The following is an 18,997-nucleotide window of genomic DNA, read 5'->3' as shown; positions in this document are numbered from 1 at the left end:
TGCGCTTGTGTGGCTTTTGAAAGAAGTTGGCTAGATGAAGAAGCCCCTCTCAAATTTGTAATAAAAGAGAGTGTCTGAGATTGTTTTTTTATTATTGTTGTTGTTTGATGTCATCACTGAGATCTGGTGAAGTAAACAAAATTGGTTGTTGATTCCTCCTAAGCACTGTGGCTGTTGTGCTGATCACTCTTCCTACTTTTGTTAATCTCAAGACACAAATAGAGCACATGGACTTGTTTCACATTCCTGTTGTTCTCTATAATTGAAATATCTTAATTTTTTTAAAAAATCTTAATTTGCTGAAACAGAATACTCAAAGCATTTTGAATGTGTTCCATTGGACTGTTTTTTCCCAAGTTCAAAACAGCATTTTTTCCATTGAGTGGACATTTGTACTAAAAGAATTGCTATGTTAGCGTCTATAATTATGTACAATGCATGTAAGCTTTGTGAATAATAAATATATATGTACAATGTATAATTGTATCATTATACAATGCAATAATAATGCAATCAGATTTTGTCCTTGGGCAACGCTACGACCTCCCCACTATCATGGACATTAAAAAATGTCATCAGATTGCGTCACCCAGCAACATAAGATGCTTATTGCCAATAAGATCAGCAAGCATTCAAAGCATGACAGCAGCTGGACAAGTCCAGAGAAAATCAAGTGGTAGAAGCTACAAGATGGCCATCACATTTCCTTCAATTACCACATGCTCAACTGATGCCACATGGACTGGTCCCCTCAAGCCCATTACCGTTTTTGCAAGAATACCCCTTGGCACAATGAGATTAAGTTGTCATCGATGCTGCAGAAAAGAAGGTTACTTACAGAACTGATATATGCAGAATAAAAACTGGCAAAAGTCTGTCACTGCAAGGAGAACAGCAAAGAAAACTCATAGAAGTCATAGCCAATCCCTATTGAGGCTAATATGAACAGTTGGACTCAAAGGAAAAAAAACCCTTCTATCGACTAGCAAAAATGAACGCCAGTTCATGTAATATGAACATTGAGCACCACCTATGGTTTGAAGACAAAAGTGGGTAACAACATTAAGATGAACTCAAAATCTGGGAACACTGGCAGCAGTACTTTGATAAAATCTCTAGTGTCGAATTTCCACACCCACCAATTTCTGATGGCTCGTTTAATGCTAGCCCTGCAAGATACATCTTAAGCTATCAGACACATGAAGAATTCAAAAGCCCCTGGCCCCAGACAGTCTGTCATCATCAGACATCTGGAATTTATGACTTTGCAGCATAGCAACTGACCAACTGACAAACTTCTTCAGTGCCATGTTGGCTATATGCATGGTGACTGGGCCACATAGTTACCCTCTTCAAGAACAAAGATGAGCTAGCAGACTGCTCCAACCACCAACCAACCCCTTCCTGTTGCATACAATGAATTTTTTTTAGCAGATCCTCAACCAGCCCCTCCATAACATCATTGAAATCAGTATCAACCAGTGTAGTTTTATCAAAGGTTTGAACACCACAACGCTATTTTTACAGCCTAGAGAAAAGAAGAAACCTGGCTTTTTTTGACCTGGAAAAGCTTTTGACCATGTTCTGCATCAGCTTTATACCAGAACCCTGGTATTATGCACTAGCAGTCTTTCCGGCAGCTTTCCTGTGACTGTTGATATGCATCAGTGCTCAGTATCATTGCCATTGATGTTCATCCTCGTCATAATGCAAAACTATGGAGATTCTCCATCATCCAGGTCATGGTTGTCCCAAAGGTGCTTTTTCAAGAGGCAACTGGACTTCCTGGTTTTTCTTTGAAGTCATTTCTCTTCTCATCCAAGTGTTTGGTGTTTTTGAGTGTTGGAAGCTTCTGGTGAAGCTTCTTGCGTGAGAAATCAAACGTCTTCAAAGAAAAACCAGAAAGTCCAGTTGTCTCTTGAAAAAGCACCTTTGGGATATTCATGCAAAACCTGCAGAACAGTGGCCCTGGGCCTATCAACCACATCCTGCTCACATCTACCACCAGGAAGAACTGCAGCACTGTATCTAGGCATGAACAATCATCTTAACCAATTTGATTTGCATCTCAATATGAGGATGACCAAATATCTAGAGACCAACCAAAGTATCTCCACTATCCAGGCTAGCGCAAAGATGTAGTAAGATAAACTCCTTAAATTACTTAGGATCTTATTTGCAAAGTGATGGTGGCATTAATGAGGTAGTGTATATGTGTGAAGGTGAATGCAATATGGCTGTGGAAGAAGAAGATCCCTACAGTGCTCTGCAATAGGCATAGGCCAATTCACCTAAAACTGAAAGCATATAAATTGATGGTCCGCCAGTATAGTGCTGAGTGCCCTTTACATGCCATGGAGATGTGCATACTCTGTTGGTCATTTGACATTTCCCTTTTTGACCACATCAGCAATGAGAAGTCTGGCAGCAGATAGACATTGCACCAATAATAGAAAATGTGGGGGAACGGCCTGCAGTGTTTGTGGCACATACTACAAACAACACCCATATTTTCACCTGCACTGTCCGCAACTTTAACATTGATGGCAAATGTCTGTGTAGCAAACCAAAGCAAAGATGGCAGAATACAATGTGGATATGAAAGTCATCCACTTGCACCCGCTTGCTGGATTTGATCTCATAAAAGGCACCTGAGGGCAGAACAAGCAATGGATGGAAACTAATCAAGGAGAGAAGCAACTTGGAACTGACGAGAAATTTCCTGACAGTTAGAACAGTTAATCAGTGGAACAGCTTGCCTCCAGAAGTTGTGGATGCCCCAACACTGGAAGTCTTTAAGAAGATGTTGGATAGCCATTTGTCTGAAACGGTATAGGGTTTCCTGCCTAGGCAGTGGGTTGGACTAGAAGACCTCCAAGGTCCCTTCCAACTCTGCTTTTGTATTGTATTAAAATGGCATTGTTTAATCTGATAAATGGACTCTGCACCTGCAGGAAAACGCTAGATTGAAAAAGACTTATACAGTACATTTGTTCACAATTATTAAATTTTAGGGTGTTCTGGTAATTCCTATCATCTCTAAATGGAGGAATAGCTTACCTAAATTAGAATAAATAGTTTTACTATAGCCACCAATTTATCCTCTGTTTCTTAATATAGTGACTTTAACTTTTTTTTAAAAAAAAAAAACATTTCTGCCCAAATTTGGATTTGCAATGTAAGTTGCAATTGTCAGCTCTGGTATTGTAGTAGCACCAATAGACAATCTAAATTTCACCCTTGCACAATCGGCAAAATACCATCTGAGAATGTTTGATTTGATCTTTTTAAAATAATTACCATAAATAAATAGTTGCACAAAGTTTAATGGCACCATTGATGTGTTGTCATAATTGCTGCTTTCAGATGTTTCCTTCTTCAACAACACATACAAAGATGGTTTACAGTTCTTCCAGTATGAAGACAGGAAATAAGTCTGGTACGGGAAATAAATCTCATGATATCCAAGAAGTTCTTAAAAAGAAACAGGTAAACATATATCACTGCATTGTATTTAATAGGTATAACCTTTGAATGGAATAGGATTTGCATCAACGACATGAATTGTTTCTTGAAAAATTCAGGTAGTCTTTGCAGGTTTACTCTTTGTTTGGGAGAATTACGACTGAATATAATCTCTGGTTTTATAGTCTTATTCAAACACTGTAAAATCTGCCACTCCTCCTTGGCATTTGAAGTCCATAGAAACATCTTCTCATTAAAATAAGCTTGGATTTCAAACTTAGTCAGAGTAGAGTAAAAAAAAAAAAAAAAAAGATTGATTCGACATATAAGGATTACAGTTGTAGGAAAGTGAGAGACAACTAGAGCACTGTTTGCAACATTGAGTTTATTACAGGGTAGTTTGAATATAAACCCAAAGCTATTTATAGATATTCTTTGTTGACATGTATGATGAAGGTCAGTAGTAACAGCTTTCCACAAAACATGAACATGAAGTCTGGATTTGAATTATCTGAAACCAAACCCACAGACTTATCAGTGGTGAAAAATAATTACTGTTTTCCGGGGAATTATAATGCTGCAGAAGAAAATAACTTAATCCAAATGACAATGTTTTAGATCATCTAAAGATATGATTTACATTTCTTTATTGAATATAGTAAAATCAACCATTTTTACTTTAATGTTTGTTTGTTTGTTTTTCATGGTAGGAGGCAATGAAATTGCAACAAGACATGAGGAAAAAACAGCAGGAAATGTTGGAGAAACAAATAGAATGTCAAAAGGTATGACTGAATTGTTTAACATTAACTTCCAAGTTTTAATTTTGTACATATTCTTTGTAAACATATTTAATGGATGGTGTGTAAAATCTTTTCAGAATAGCATGGTATTTTTATTTTGACCTTTATAGATGCTAATATCAAAATTGGAAAAGAATAAAACCATGAAACCAGAGGAAAGAGCAGAGATCATGAAGACTCTGAAAGAGCTAACAGGAAAAATTTCTCAGTTGAAAGATGAATTAAAAACTTTCTCTGTTGTTTCTCTAACATCAAAGCTAAAGTCTAAAACTGAAGTAAGTTATACAATTGTTTTGATTTGTTTCTATTTTAGAATCTGCAGTTGATTCAATGCCTGTGGGCTAAGATTACCCAAGACGTTTTACGTGGTCTGAATGAGCACTGTATTAGTATAATATCCCTTCTTTTAGTTATATCTTTTAACATAGAATTATTTATTTAGTTTTCGCTATGTCACATTTTGGATTCTCTTCCCCCCAAAAAAACCCACATGATACAACTTATCACCATGTTTTCCCTAGAATATTGGGAAATTGAAACCTAAGTAATAATGTATAAAAATTTAGAAGAAAATAAATGAATTCTTTGCTACCACTTCTCTCCTTTCAAAGGCACAAAAAGAACTCTTAGATGCAGAATTGGACTTACATAAAAGATTGTCTTCTGGGGAAGATACAACTGAACTGAGAAAAAAACTTAGCCAATTACAGGTGGAGGTAAGTTTGTAGCGTAGAGTGCCATCTCAATTCTGGTGTTAGGTATATACAGTATCCCCAAACAATTAACGTATATTTCTTTTGCCTAGGCGGCTCGTTTAGGAATCTTACCTGTTGGTCGGGGAAAAGCAATGTCAGCTCAAACTAGAGGAAGAGGACGAGGTCGTGGAGGAAGAGGAAGGGGTATTGTGAATCACATGGTAGTGGACCACCGCCCCAAAGCATTAACAATTGGAGGCTTTGTGGAAGAAGAGAAAGATGAAGTGCTGCAACATTTCTCAGTAAGTTAGCAATTTGTAACTAAAACTAAATATATTTCAATTTCTGTGCAGTGTTCTGGAATAATATAAAGGCATGAGTGTCCTAAAAGAAAAAGGATATTTTTAATATCCTTTATTGGAACTGTAACTGGACAATCTTGTCAATCTTTGTTAGTTATGGAATTAATCTAACTTTCACTGCCTTTACACTCCAGTGAAGCTGCCTAACAATCAACATCAATTTGCTTTAATTTTGGAGATTAAATGCCAACTAATTGTTTCTTTACATAGATAATTACGGGATTTTTACGAGCTACAAACAAATAGCAATTTGATAAACATTTTTCTGTCTGTCTGAATCATCACTTTCTCTTTCACTGTTAATATACTTAAAAGTTTATCAAAAGCAAGCAATAGTTGAAAAACATTTCTAAATGTAAAATAAGTATCATGTCAATTAATAAATAAATATTGATTTGTTAATTTGTTTCAATGATACTACCATTTAGAAATTCTGGCTAAAACCGTATGTGTGCCTGATGAAGAATGTGCTCATAAAACACCACAGAAATACTTTTAAAAAAAATACATATAGGATCGGATTTGCAGCCAAAATTATGATATTCTTGAAAAGCCCATACTTCTCATGCTGCACCTGGCATTAGTTTATGAGCAATTATGTATACTTTTCCTACATATTTGGGGAATTACGTGGTACCTAAAATGCTAAGAAAAAAGATTGTTGCCCAAGAACATGAATTTTATTGAGAAAGTTCAGAGGCCTTTGTAGAATTCTTGTAGCAAACAAGTGTTTTCTAAATGTCTTGGTCTACATCTCCCATTGACCATATTGAATTGAACCAGTGATTAGAAATTAAGGTCCAAACATTTGGAAGGCATCAGTTTGCCTATGTATACTTTAATCATTAATAATACATTGGTCATCGGGGGTTTTTAGCAGTGAAAGAAAGTAAATCTCAATCTTTTATGTTTTCAGCAATTTGGAGATATTGAAGGCCTTCAAGAGGAGGAATCTCCTTTAAGTGTTGTTTTGACATTTAAATCCCGCTCTGAAGCTGAAAATGTATGTAACACGGTTTAAATTTTTAAAAAATGTTCTACTACTCTCTATCCAGTTTTTTAAGGGAAACATATTATGTAATTGAAAGTACCAGCAAATATACTGGTTTCAAATGAACTATTTCTAGCATTAAACATTTAAATCCTGTTGCCATGTTTAAACTGATAATAGATTATAGCTCAGCCAGTTACTAATATTTAACTTAAATTATCAAAGAACTTAGATTCACTGATAATTATGCAGTGCAGAGAGTTCTGATCAATCACTGTAGAATTAATGGAGATCTTTCTAATACGCTGTATAGCTATTGATTTATCCTGGTATATAACACATTGTTTTCTTACTTAAATATTCCACCTTAGGCTGCCAATCAAGGTTTAAAGTTTAAAGACCGACGACTTCATATATCATGGCATAAACCTAAGTTACCCTCTGTGTCTACAGAAACTGAGGAGGAAGAGCCCAAGGAAGAGGTATTAGAATAATATTTTAATAGCTTGTCCTTTAAAATTTCTTTAAAACTAACATTGACCATCTGGTTTTGCGGTACACAGCAACAGTGTGAACTGACGGTCCAACTGCTCTAGTCAATAGGAATTCCTATTGGAGAAGTTAGGAGGAATATTATGTACATAACCCTGAACAAAATGCAGAATATAAAGCAAATCAGTAGATACATTCATGAGGCACCTACCGGTACTTCTACATATTTCAGCAAACTATTGAAGATTGTCTCTTCATCACGCCTTCCCTCTACAAATACTGCTTGCATAGTTCTCTTCTACTTTTATTCTCTTTTTGCCATCAACTGTTGTAATGAATGCTATTTTATGGTTTTAATTTATTAATGTTTCTGAATTTTCATGATTTTGTTGTAAATTGTGCTGAATTTTAAACTAATGCAATGTGATATGCATGTAATAACATTTGCATACAAACATTTTAATGATACTTTGAAAGCCATAAATTGATAGGAAATATGTTTTTCAAAAAATGGCAGATTATGTTTTATTATGAAATATTTCTGATCTATAATTTGCTATATTATAAATAAAGCTACTTGAAATAATGTGTCGGTCCTTTGAGATAGTCCAAAGAGGAAACCAAAACCATGAATATAAACACTATGTTTATTTGTAAAGTTTGTAACAGAATTTTGCAAGTGTGAAAGTAGTTCTCCCCCCCCCCCCCCCGCCCTTGCCTCTGCTTTCCAGAGACTAGGGAGGGTCCTTTCTAACCTGCTGTCTCACCCTCATTCCTTTTGTGGCCTGAGATATCTGTTGTCCTGGCCATTCTGTAGACTGCAGTTCTTCCTCCTTTGTCCTTTCTGCCAAGGTTATTCTCACAGTCCATTACAGGATGGATCAAGCATTAGACAAGTAATTTTAAAAATATTTTTACTTGTACTCTTTCCAGAATGAGATGGTGGTCTCTAAATTTGATAAATAAATATAATTAATTGATTTCATAGCATTCAATATTGCTGCCATTACACAGCTATAATTTTTGTTAGTATTTCTTTGCATGGTTATTACAAAGTGGCTAGATTTCTTTGGAGATCATCCCAAGAAAAAATGTAGTCTTATGAAGGACTTAAAATCACTATAATTTTATAGACACATTAAATTTTCTTTCTTTAGGAGACAGAACATCAGATTTATTTCTACATGAAGATGATGATGATGAAGATGAAGATGAAGATGAATCCCGCTCTTGGAGAAGATGAAACTTCAAGAGGAAGCATATAATTTTAGAATTGTTCGAACTCAAATTTTTAAAAAATATTTAAAGGAAATCCATGAGCCAAAAATCTGTTTTGTTTTTTGTTTTTTATAAATATACATTAAGAAAACAAATGTGTTTGATATGTAAACTTAGCAAGTAAGTAGCTATGATCAGCCAAAGGCCCAGAGCTTTTACAAAGCTGTAAAAATGGTTGTGATCTTATAAAATGAAATATATTGATCTTTCAAGCCCAACTTTTGTTCATTCTGATTTTAAAGTATCGATTTGTTTTATTAAATATCAATGACTTCGTAGTTTTTGTTAGCAATATGGATACTGAGATGAGAACAAGAAGTCAAATTCATCAACATTGTCTAGAATTTGTTAATTCAGAATTCCTTTCATTGGGTGGCAGACAGCTTAAGTAAATCTTGACTGAAAAACAATCAGGAATTGCACATATGTTTGTGAACGAGCTGCTTTTCATATATCCCACTATCTGAAATATGGTTATCAGAATGATAGTAGTTCTTGCCAGCATTGGTGATAGTGATTCCTTTTGTTTCTTTCCAATCTTTACACATTCTTTTAATTGCCATTAGGAATGCAACTGACCAACCACTTCTGCTGTGATTTCACAGTTTAGTTCAGTGGAACATATCAGCCTTAAAAATCTATTAAAATGACAACAGCAGGAATATTTTTTAACAGTATTAGTAATGTGAAATTATTTGTTTTGAAAGTACCCTATCTCTAGAACTCGCTTCAGTATAATAATGGCCACATTTTTTTTTAAGGAAAAGTCAATGCACTGTTCCAAGTAATGTATTTCCTACAACCCACAGAATTGCAAATCAAAAACAATCTTGTTTTAAAATAATAGATACTAAGCCAGCACTTAGAATAATATTGTGAGTTCAAGTTATAACACATTAAAATTAATGTGGAGTTGAGGAAAAAGTAAAACACTGATTTAAGCATTTTTTTTATCCGCATGCTGATAAAATATATCTACTCTTCCCCCTTTTTAAAAAAAAAAAACACCAAAAACCGGTAGTTCATGGTGTAGATTTGGTAGTTTATGTTACTTTTTTTAATGCAAGGGCAATAGATCTTTATAACCCATGTATTGCTGCTATTAAGTCTAAATATGCCCTTTTGTGGGTCATCTCTTAGTGCTTTTGTATACTGTATCTCATAGTCAGTGGTGAGGAAGTGTAGCTATTTGATACGGCTCCCCAAATAGCCTACTATAGGACATGCTGACTGACTTTAAGGACAGTAGTTAGAAAGACTTGAAGGGCCATTGTTATCCCCATCCTAGCCATAGGTAAGAGCAGCAGGTTACGCAAGGAACATGTGATGTCATTGAATGTAAGTTAATATTGGTGAAGCAAGGCAAAAATTAACTGTGTCAATTCCCATGGCATCTCTGCATTTATTAATTCAAAATGTAATTATATACTTCAGGTTTCTTACATTCAGATTAGCGTAGCGGTACTTAATTGAATCTAAGTGCCCAAACACCTAAGTTAGTTTTCGGGTCTTGCTACCAGAACTTTTTTTTTTCCTCCTCACATTTTGGGAACGATGTACATTGTTATAAAAGCACATCCCATTTGAATTCCATCCATAAGTGAATAAGAGTGTGTGCTACCAGCTCTTATTTGCCCTTTATGTAAAGGCCTTTGTGTTCTAGATTATTGCTACATTCCTACTAATGTTGAATCTCAGTGAATTAAGTTATGACAATAAAGCACGAATATTGCACACTCTTTAACAGGCAAAGCCTTGCTTTTCTCCCATTGCCTGTGATATCTTTGAATGCTTATGGCTCAGTATGTGGCCATCACATATATTGACCCAGCAAGAAAAACGCTTGAATCTGGACAGTTAGTTAATAATAGAGGAACAAAGGGTTTTGTATACATATATAGAGATGCGTATATATATATATAAAGAGCTATACACACACAGATTATATATATATATATATTATAATATATATGTACAGGGTTTTTTCTTAGAATTGTATAATTTTGTAAATATGTTTGCTTTTTTTTGTGTACTAAAAACTACCAGCATCTAGATTTCCATAAGAATTCTTGTATTTTTGTATCTGGAAGATTGCAGTTGACTGAACGATGCTGTAAAAGAAATTTCCTTAGCTTTTGGACAGACTGGATGGGATTCCTTTTCATATGGTTTTAGATAACTTTTGTTAGCATGCTGTTCAGGAGAGAATGAAATATCTTTACTCAAAAGTGTTAGCTTTTTTCATGGAGAAGAGATAGGGGCCAACAGAGAGATTTATTAAACTTTTTCCTTTCTTTCCTTTCTTTCCTGTGTTTTTCAGTATAAGTTGACACGCATAAATCCTCTAGTAACAACTTAAATGTAATTTCTCACCCTAGAAGCACAAAACTGAGTTGTGCCCCTAAATTTATGCATTGAAAGCATACTATTGTGTTACTGAGAATGTAAGTAATGGGCAGCATAGTGATAACTCACTTAAACAGAAAATAGGAAACTAGTTCAAAGTGACCTTCATTTTGATGTAGCTATGAAACTCCCCGTGTTGTGTATTAGAACCTGGTTTCTTAAAAAAAACTATTGTGTTACTGGGTAACTTCTGGTACCACCTGCTGTGAAATTGTCCTTTTCATAGTCATAAGCCATAACAAAAAGCATAGTATAAATATACCCGCAAAGTACCTTGAAAGCTAGGTATTCTAATAAAACTATAATATCCCTTTCTAACCACTTAGCAATGTATCTCTCTATTGGCATTAAAAGAATGTCATAATGTAAATGCTCAGTGAATCATCCCCTTAAAGCTTTACAAATATTAATGCTACTACTATATAAACTGTTGGTTTAACTGTGGTGTATTTTTTAATCTTTACATATAAAAATGCACAGCATCTGAAACTTTTCAAAAAACAAACAAACCATAATCGCCCACATACAGTGGAGATGCTTCAACATTTTTAATGAAATCATGTGAAAAGGAATATTAAATTCCTCTCAATGTACATTAACTTGTATTATAGTTTTTACAAGATTGTGAACTTGTGTAGTATATTAGGAGATATTGTTGGATTTCTAACTGTTTATACATTTAAATTCATACATGTAATGTTTGTTTTATTGATTACACTTTGAATTTCTAAGATGCATGTTGACTTTTTGCAATAAAGAGATAACATGGAATGGTTAAAATTAAAAAAAAAAAAGTTTGAATTGAAATTTGGAAAAGTAACCATTCCAGAGAAAAATATACTCAGAAAACAGCTGTATTGCTTGCTTTCTTTAAAGATGTGTACATCTGTGAATGCGCGCATATGGTGTGTGTACGTGTGTATATGTATATGGATATGTGTTATAAGGTTTATCATTACCAACCTTAAAACGCATATATTTTGCTGCTCCAAAGCTTGGAGTAACCCATAATAAAACAATCCAAGATTCATCTAAGAGACAAAATAGTTTCGTGACCATGGCCAAAATCAATATTGCGTTTTTCATCCTGTTAAATTTATTGAATTTAGTGTATCGAAAAATAAGTAATGATATTGTCTTCTTAAATAAGATACAAAATGTTCAATATTAACAATAGTGACCAGCTGAAGAATACATAAACCTTAAAACAATATAGCAGGGAAAAGCTGAGATTGCATTTTTAGTTTAGTATTAGGAAAGGGGCTGACTCAAAACATTTCCCTTTAAAAAGCCGCTTTCTCATAAGTGTCAGTACATTATGTCTCCAAAAGTTCCTAAATTATGAATTTGGCATGTTGGAGTTCCTTGAGATACTATTGTAGATTGAGATACTTTAAAGACTTATGTAAATCCTAAATTTACATGCAGAGAAATGGAGTTATTCACTTACAAAAGAAGTTCTGACCCACTGCCCCAAATGCGTTTTATCTGACAAGTTCATTCTTTATCATAAAAGAAGCATTTTATCACTCAGGTAAATCTTACCTGCCCTATGTGTAATTGTCATCTAGGAAGTGAAGAAATTCCACGCTGAGAATCTGTTACTCCACTGAATCGATGCAAGATAATACATTCTTTGAAGAATGAATTTCTCACACAGGCTGTATATGGTTGTGTTAGTCCATGGAAAGAATTCAAAATGTCTTCATTAACATCTCTTACCTACACGATTGAAGTCTGAACAAAAACCATCTGAATAGTTATTCACTGAGAGAAATGTCTCAGTAAAGGACAATATTTGTAGCTCGGGTGACATGAGGGGTCCTTGGTGCTCTCTGAGCTTAGTTATTTTGTAGATGTTTCTAGTTGGTCACACTACATGGAGGAAATGATATGGTGGGGAATCATATCTCTGGAGCAGAGGAGAAGTAAAAGCATAAGAAATGGATGCCAATTAATTTTTATTGGAAGGCCTTGATTAATGGGAACTTAATATCTGGCTGCATTTCATAATATACAGAAGCACCCCTGCAACACAGAAATAAGTTGATATACATTTCTGGGTGCTTCTGTAAAACACTTTCTTTAAAAGGCTTCCTTTCCAGGGTGTAGGGGAACAACTCACTTTCTAAAGCTGTACAAGTAGTCCTCAACTTATAACCATTTATTTAGTGACCAAAGTTCCAATGGCACTGAAAAAAACCATGACTTATGAATTTTTCACACCGACTGTTGTAGCATCCCTATTGTCACATGATCAAAATTGAGACTCTTGGCAACTGATTCATATTTATGACAGCTGCAGTGTCCCAGGGTCATGTAACCACCTTTTGTGACCATCTGAAAAGCAAAGTCAAGGGGGGAAGCCAGATTCACTTAATAACCACTTAACAATTGCAGTGATTCACCTAACAACTATGGCAAGAAAGGTCATAAAATGGGGCAAAACCCACTTAACTCACTTAGTAACACAAATTGTGGTCATAAGTTGAGGATTACTTGTGTATTTGGAATTTTCAATTTCAAGGGCCATTTTTAATAATTAGGATACTAAATCAATTCCGCAATGGTGATAGTGAACACACTAGGAAAAATAATGCTGTTGCCTTTAAAATTGAGGCACCCAAGTGGCGTAAAGAATGAGAGAACCCAGTCCCTAAATTTGAGAAATACTGTATACTTCTGCACAATAGGTTTTTCATGCACACAAGTACTTCAGACAAAGCAAAAAAATGAATATTAAGGTGAGGTCAAGTCTTTATATAGAGTACAGAAACCAATGATACATTCAATATATGTGATGGATCAGAAAGCAATGAATCAAATAAAAGACATTGGATTAGATATGAGGAAAAAAAACATCCTTAATATATGTTGTATCTCCTCCTTTCTCGTCTCAACTTGTTTCTTTAAAACTTGGCAACCACTCACAGATTTTGGAATACAGCCCTCCTGTTTAGTTTCTGAAGAGGCCCGTTTTTTTCCACATCAACGGAAATTGTTTTGATTAAATGAAAAATATGGCTTTCTAAACTTCAAAAGGAAACATGGATGCCATGCTAAAATGCTAATGTTACTTTTATTAAAATGGTAATAGAGCCTAAAATTCCAGGTAAAAATGCTTCTTAAACCTTGTATGTGGGATTCTGCCATGAAGTAAACCAAAGCAGATGACTGAGTCCTAGAAAAGGACAAGAAATAGCTCATTTATTATTACTATGGAGGAACAAGAAAGAGCAATTGAATTTTCTGCCTTTGGTATCCAGCAGAACCTGGTTTGTAATGGCTGCTGAGAATCCTTCAGAGGAGAGGGGTATATAAACCAGAGTTGTTTCTTCTTCTCTGTGGAAAAAGTGAACATATCCCTCAGTTTCAGGCCAGCGCAACATGACCCATGTATTTGACCTGGCTTCTGTTAAGGAAGCAGCAACAACACTGGAGATAACCTGATACACAAAGGTGAGCAGACACTGAACCAGAGAGGAGCATGCTTCAGCAATATCTCTTCCACTAAATGTAGCCCTTTCAACTGATCAAGAATGGACAAACGTTTAGGAGAAAGGACACATCCCCTTGTCATTTCAACTGAGCTTGCTTGTGCTAAACCACTCCTTTTTCACCAATTAAAGGCTTACTATGTAAACTCAGTAATAGTCTTTATTTTTGTTTATTGCTCTTAATCTTCTTTGTGAAGATTAGATAGCCAAAATATTAATGAACCTTTTGGTGGCCTCTATCCTCTACCAGTATTGGATTGGATTGGATTTATTCGATTTGTATGCCTCCCTATTCCCAAAGGGACTCAGGGCGGCTGAACAAAAGCCAAGGGGAGGGGAGAACAATACAGAAAAGTAAGACAAAAACAAAACAGGACAATACAAACAATTTAAAAAACACAACAAGCACAGCCAATTCGAGTAGGGGTGGAACTGCCTGCTGGAACAGCCAGGTCTTAACGGCTATATGGAAGGCCTGAAGGGTGGCGAGGGTCCGAATCTCCACGGGGAGATCGTTCCATCACAATATATGTGATGTGTACATTCCTTAGTTTCTCAATAGAAAAAAATTATAATGAATCTGCTTCAGCTCAGCCTGTTTTTCTGAGCTGAATTGCAGGACTTCAATCTTAGTATGTTCAATGAGAAAATCCCAAGTATTTGGGATGTCTTTGTAAAAACATTTGAGGTGACGACATTCATCTCCCTAAATATTTGGTAACTGTAAATATATACCCTAATTTCATACTCTGATCTTGCAGCCATTCCACACATGTCATTTTCATATAATTTGAGACTTTACTAGTATATTAATTGAAGCTTGCAGTTACTGTAAGGAGGCTTTTGATTTTTCTTGGACATTTCAGGGTAAAATTTCTAAAAAAAAACTTGCTTTGCAATTACCAGATCTTTCCTGGGGAGGGCACAATTCTCCATTCTATGCCAAAGGTCCTTTTCACAATGTGCCAAAAGTCCTTTTCACTTCTTTGATTCTGATATTAAAATCAGTTGTGCATGGTGGGCAGGGAACTTTCACTTTCAATATTTGAAAAAGAATAAAGCCCTCTAATAGCCCATGTGATTTGTGTAATAAGTATGTAGAATGTATTGGTTTTTCATCCACATTCTCAGATAAAGTATTCTCCATTCTTAATCAATTTTTTCTTGCCTCTCATTATGAAACCTAGACCTCACATCATCAGTCACATGAATTAGTTATTTTCTTTTACAGACATTTTAATATCCTTACATTACAAAGCTCCTTCGCTCATTCCCCCACGTGGCAGCAGTCACTTATCTGCCTCCTAGCCTGGAATTTGCAACCTCCTGCCAGCTTCCCCATCGACTTTAGTTATGGAGGAGCCAGAAGAAAGTTTCCTCACCAAATGACTATGGGATTCAATTAACAACAGCAAACAAGACTGTAGGAGGTCTGAATAAAAGTGAATGGGATTTATTCAAAAAAAATGGAGGTTTGATTATGGCCAAAGGCTAAAATAGGAAGTAATTAATGCCCTATAGGTTGTTATATGTGGGTTTGAAAGCAAGAATTTATAAGTGGTAATAGTTGCAGAATTATATTCCAGAGAATGATGAAAATGGAACATGAGAGAGAAATTTGGAGGAGAAAATGTGCAATATTTTGGGCAAATATGATTTGGGGAAAATTTGTTGTAAGACATGAAAAGAATGGATGGCTGGGAACAAGTTGAGGGAATAAAAATACATGATACAGCCTTTTGGGGAACCCAGAATGAATGAGAATAGTAACTATTGGGTGAGTATTTGCTTATAAAAAGATCTGTTTCAAAAATGTGGTGTAAGAAGTCTATTTGTATAAGGAATGAAATACAGCTGTACCTCAGTACTCAACGCTAATTGGTTCCAGGAGGTGCGATGGATACCAAAAACAATGATTACCAAACAAATTTTCCCCATAAGGAATAATGTAGAGAGTCACAAGGCAGCCAACACTGACAAGTTCTAACTTGTGCATTGAGTATCAAGGAATGATGAGTACTGGGACAAAATGTCTGTGTCAAAATGCATTGAGCACAAAATTTGATGAGTTTTAAAGCAGTTGAGTACCAAGGTAACACTATTTAACTATAAATAAAAAGGAATTAACGTAAATAAAGCAGTGGTGTTATGCAATGTAATCTAGTTAAGATTTTTTTTAAAAAGAAAATGCAAAGAGAGATTGGTGGAAATTGAAAAATGGCCTGGGAAGTGGGTGAAGAGGGCTAGGTAAGGAGTCTCCAGCAGAGCAAAGGGAATTTTAAAAAATGTGATTAAATGAATGAGGATAAAACTCAGTAAGGGAATACTGGAAGGAGGACTGTAGAAATTTTTATCAGAATAATATTGACTCTTCAATTATGTTGAAGAATAGCATGAAAATGAATGTTGTGTTAATGTCAAAAAGTGCTAAAAGCCACAAATACTGTGAGAATGTTATAAATGTCAAGGCTGCAACTGTATATACTTACGTGAATGTTAAAATATGGATCAGGTTTGCTTGCAAAATGGGTTTAATTTCACAAGCAAAATGAATTTGGGTTTCATGCTGGGTAGTGCATAGCTGAGAAGTTTGCCCCTTAGCAGGTGGCTGAGAAATATATAAAAGTGGGGAAAAAATTGTAATATGGGTCATATGAGGGGAGGGCTTTGTGGGGACAGGAGGGAGAGCTACATGTTGGACAGCCAGCATGTAAAAGATGTCCCAGCCCACAAAATGGGGGAAGGCATGGGAAACATATGGATCCGAGGTGGCGCAGTGGTTAAATGCAGCACTGCAGGCTACTGCTAGATCAGCAGTTCAGCAGTTCAAATCTCACCGGCTCAGGGTTGACTCAGCCTTCCATCCTTCCGAGGTGGGTAAAATGAGGACCCGGATTGTTGGGGGCAATATGCTGACTCTCTGTAAACCGCTTAGAGAGGGCTGAAAGCCCTATGAAGCGGTATATAAGTCTACTGCTATCCTCGTTAGTTTTTTATAAAGTAAAAGGAGGGGAGGGGAAAAATAGTTTCCGTCTTAGAAGAGTCTATTAATGTAAACTTAAATAAAGATAGATATAATACTTGTGGCTGTCTTGTCTGAACCTAACTTTTATTGTCAATTTGTTGATTTAGAGAAAGTATACAATATAGTAAATAGAACTGAATTATGAAATGTTTTGCACAAGGAAGCAGTTGAAAGTCGGCTGCTCAATGTAGTAAAAACTGGATATAATGAAAACCAAGCATGCAGGAGAATAAATGGATTCTTAGTAAATGGTTCAACACTGAGTAGGGAGCGAAACAAGAATGAAGATATTCCATTGATCTTTTACATATTTATAGATAAATATATATACATTAAATGTTTGTGATTATGTGTTTTGGTGAAGGAAATGTGTATTTAGTTTTATATGCAGATTAGGTCATGTTGTTGCTGAGAATTCAAATGAATTGCAGTGAATTTTAGGTAGATTATATGATGTTAAGTATGGATCTGAAAACTGATGTATCAAAGATGAGGGTAATTATGTTTTGCAGGGAAAATGGAGTATTTATGATGCACTGTGCATAAATCACAAAAAAAGCAAGAGCAAGTAGGTAAATGTATGCACCTTAGTGGAAATTGAGGGGAAAATGTTTAGGCATAAAAATGCTAACAGAACGATAAGACCTCTTATGATTTGTTCTAAGGAATGAAAGTTGGTCAAAAGAAACAACGAGGATAATATACAGTATAAAAATATGTTTTTGCTCACTTTGTTTATAGAAGGGGGACCTAGGTGTATCAGGAAAAATATGAAAAGAAAATGCACACAGTAGGAATTGGATACTTTAAAATATGTATTGTAAAAGAAGAAGAGATGTCGTGAGAAAGAAATGAGTAAGAATGTGAATTTAACACCAAAGTGAATGACCAATATGAAAAAAATACTTGGTTTGGTCCTATGGAGCGAATGTGTCTTAAATTACAAAGATGTATATGAAAGATGAGTGATGGCATTGTAAGGAAAGGGAAAACTGGGAAATCTGTGGATGGATATAGTTGATGAGATAATAAAAAAAAGAGGTTGGAAAATTGCAGATCAAAGACAATGTATTAAGAAGTATGCAAGTGATGTGATGTTTCACGACATTTTCCCCTTTGCAGAGCTGGGGTGAGCATGGGCTCCGTGTGATGTATCCGGCCTGCAGGCTGCCAGTTTGACACCTCTGCCCTATACCATTTCAGACAAGTGACTTTCAAGTCTCTTCTTAAAAACTTCCAGTGATGAAGCATCCACAACTTCTGAACTTCTAATTGTCCTCACTAGATTAATTGTTAATTGTTCTCACTAGATTGCAAACTAGATTTATAACATTTCCTTTCCCTATCTAATTCCTTTAATTCTTTTGAGTATTACATTTTTACTGTTACCCAACTTTCTCCATTTGACATGGTGCTGTTTACGCTGAAAGGGAATCGCGGGATGGATTTCATGGTATTGTTGAACAGTTAGAAAAACCACTGAAGAGCTGTGCCTCAGCATGCTGGAGAGTTACTTCTAGCAGGACATTTCATCTCTGTCTGTCAGGCTTAACTTCATCCATCTTCATCTGCAAGTGGAATCTGAACCCAGTCCCCTGAGAGGAAGCGGGAACGCAAAGCAAATCCCTTTTATTGGAAAGCAGACAGAATGGTTTTTATGTTAATCTGCAGATAAACATATTTAAAAGCAATATCTGTTCTGACCCTAGCAATGCTCACTCAAGAAATGTGATACTTTTCATAATATTTTGGCAGTTTTTTTATTTCCAATATAAACTTTAATGCGCTTTTCCAGCCACCACGCAGATTATGATGATCTTTCACTTTTTTTTTCTTTTTGTGGGGTTGCCTATACTTGTTTAAATTATTTCTTCAGCCATTCTTTCTTTTAACCATACTGGAAAATGAAAATGTGTTGTATTTATTGAAGCTATTGTGGATTTCAATTTGTGCGGTTGTAGCATTACTGAATGGGTAGAAAAG

At 35.3% G+C, this 18,997-nt stretch overlaps 1 protein-coding gene across 1 annotated transcript in view; it reads left to right on the top strand.

Annotated features, from left to right (window-relative positions):
• The window catches only part of RBM27 (RNA binding motif protein 27), a 34,407-nt gene extending 26,356 nt beyond the window's left edge, over nucleotides 1–8,051 (top strand). The window contains 8 exon segments of the mRNA XM_032239045.1: nucleotides 3,367–3,489; nucleotides 4,176–4,250; nucleotides 4,379–4,543; nucleotides 4,880–4,984; nucleotides 5,074–5,265; nucleotides 6,242–6,328; nucleotides 6,688–6,824; nucleotides 7,973–8,051. Coding sequence (XP_032094936.1) covers nucleotides 3,367–3,489; nucleotides 4,176–4,250; nucleotides 4,379–4,543; nucleotides 4,880–4,984; nucleotides 5,074–5,265; nucleotides 6,242–6,328; nucleotides 6,688–6,824; nucleotides 7,973–8,051 — 963 coding nt within the window.
• Nucleotides 8,052–18,997: the final 10,946 nt, after the last annotated feature.

Source organism: Thamnophis elegans, chromosome 2 (assembly GCF_009769535.1).
Source record: "Thamnophis elegans isolate rThaEle1 chromosome 2, rThaEle1.pri, whole genome shotgun sequence".
In the NCBI taxonomy this organism is placed as follows: domain Eukaryota; kingdom Metazoa; phylum Chordata; class Lepidosauria; order Squamata; family Colubridae; genus Thamnophis; species Thamnophis elegans.
The sequence above is the reverse complement of the archived record's forward strand: the minus strand, read 5'-3'. Positions and strand labels throughout refer to the sequence as shown.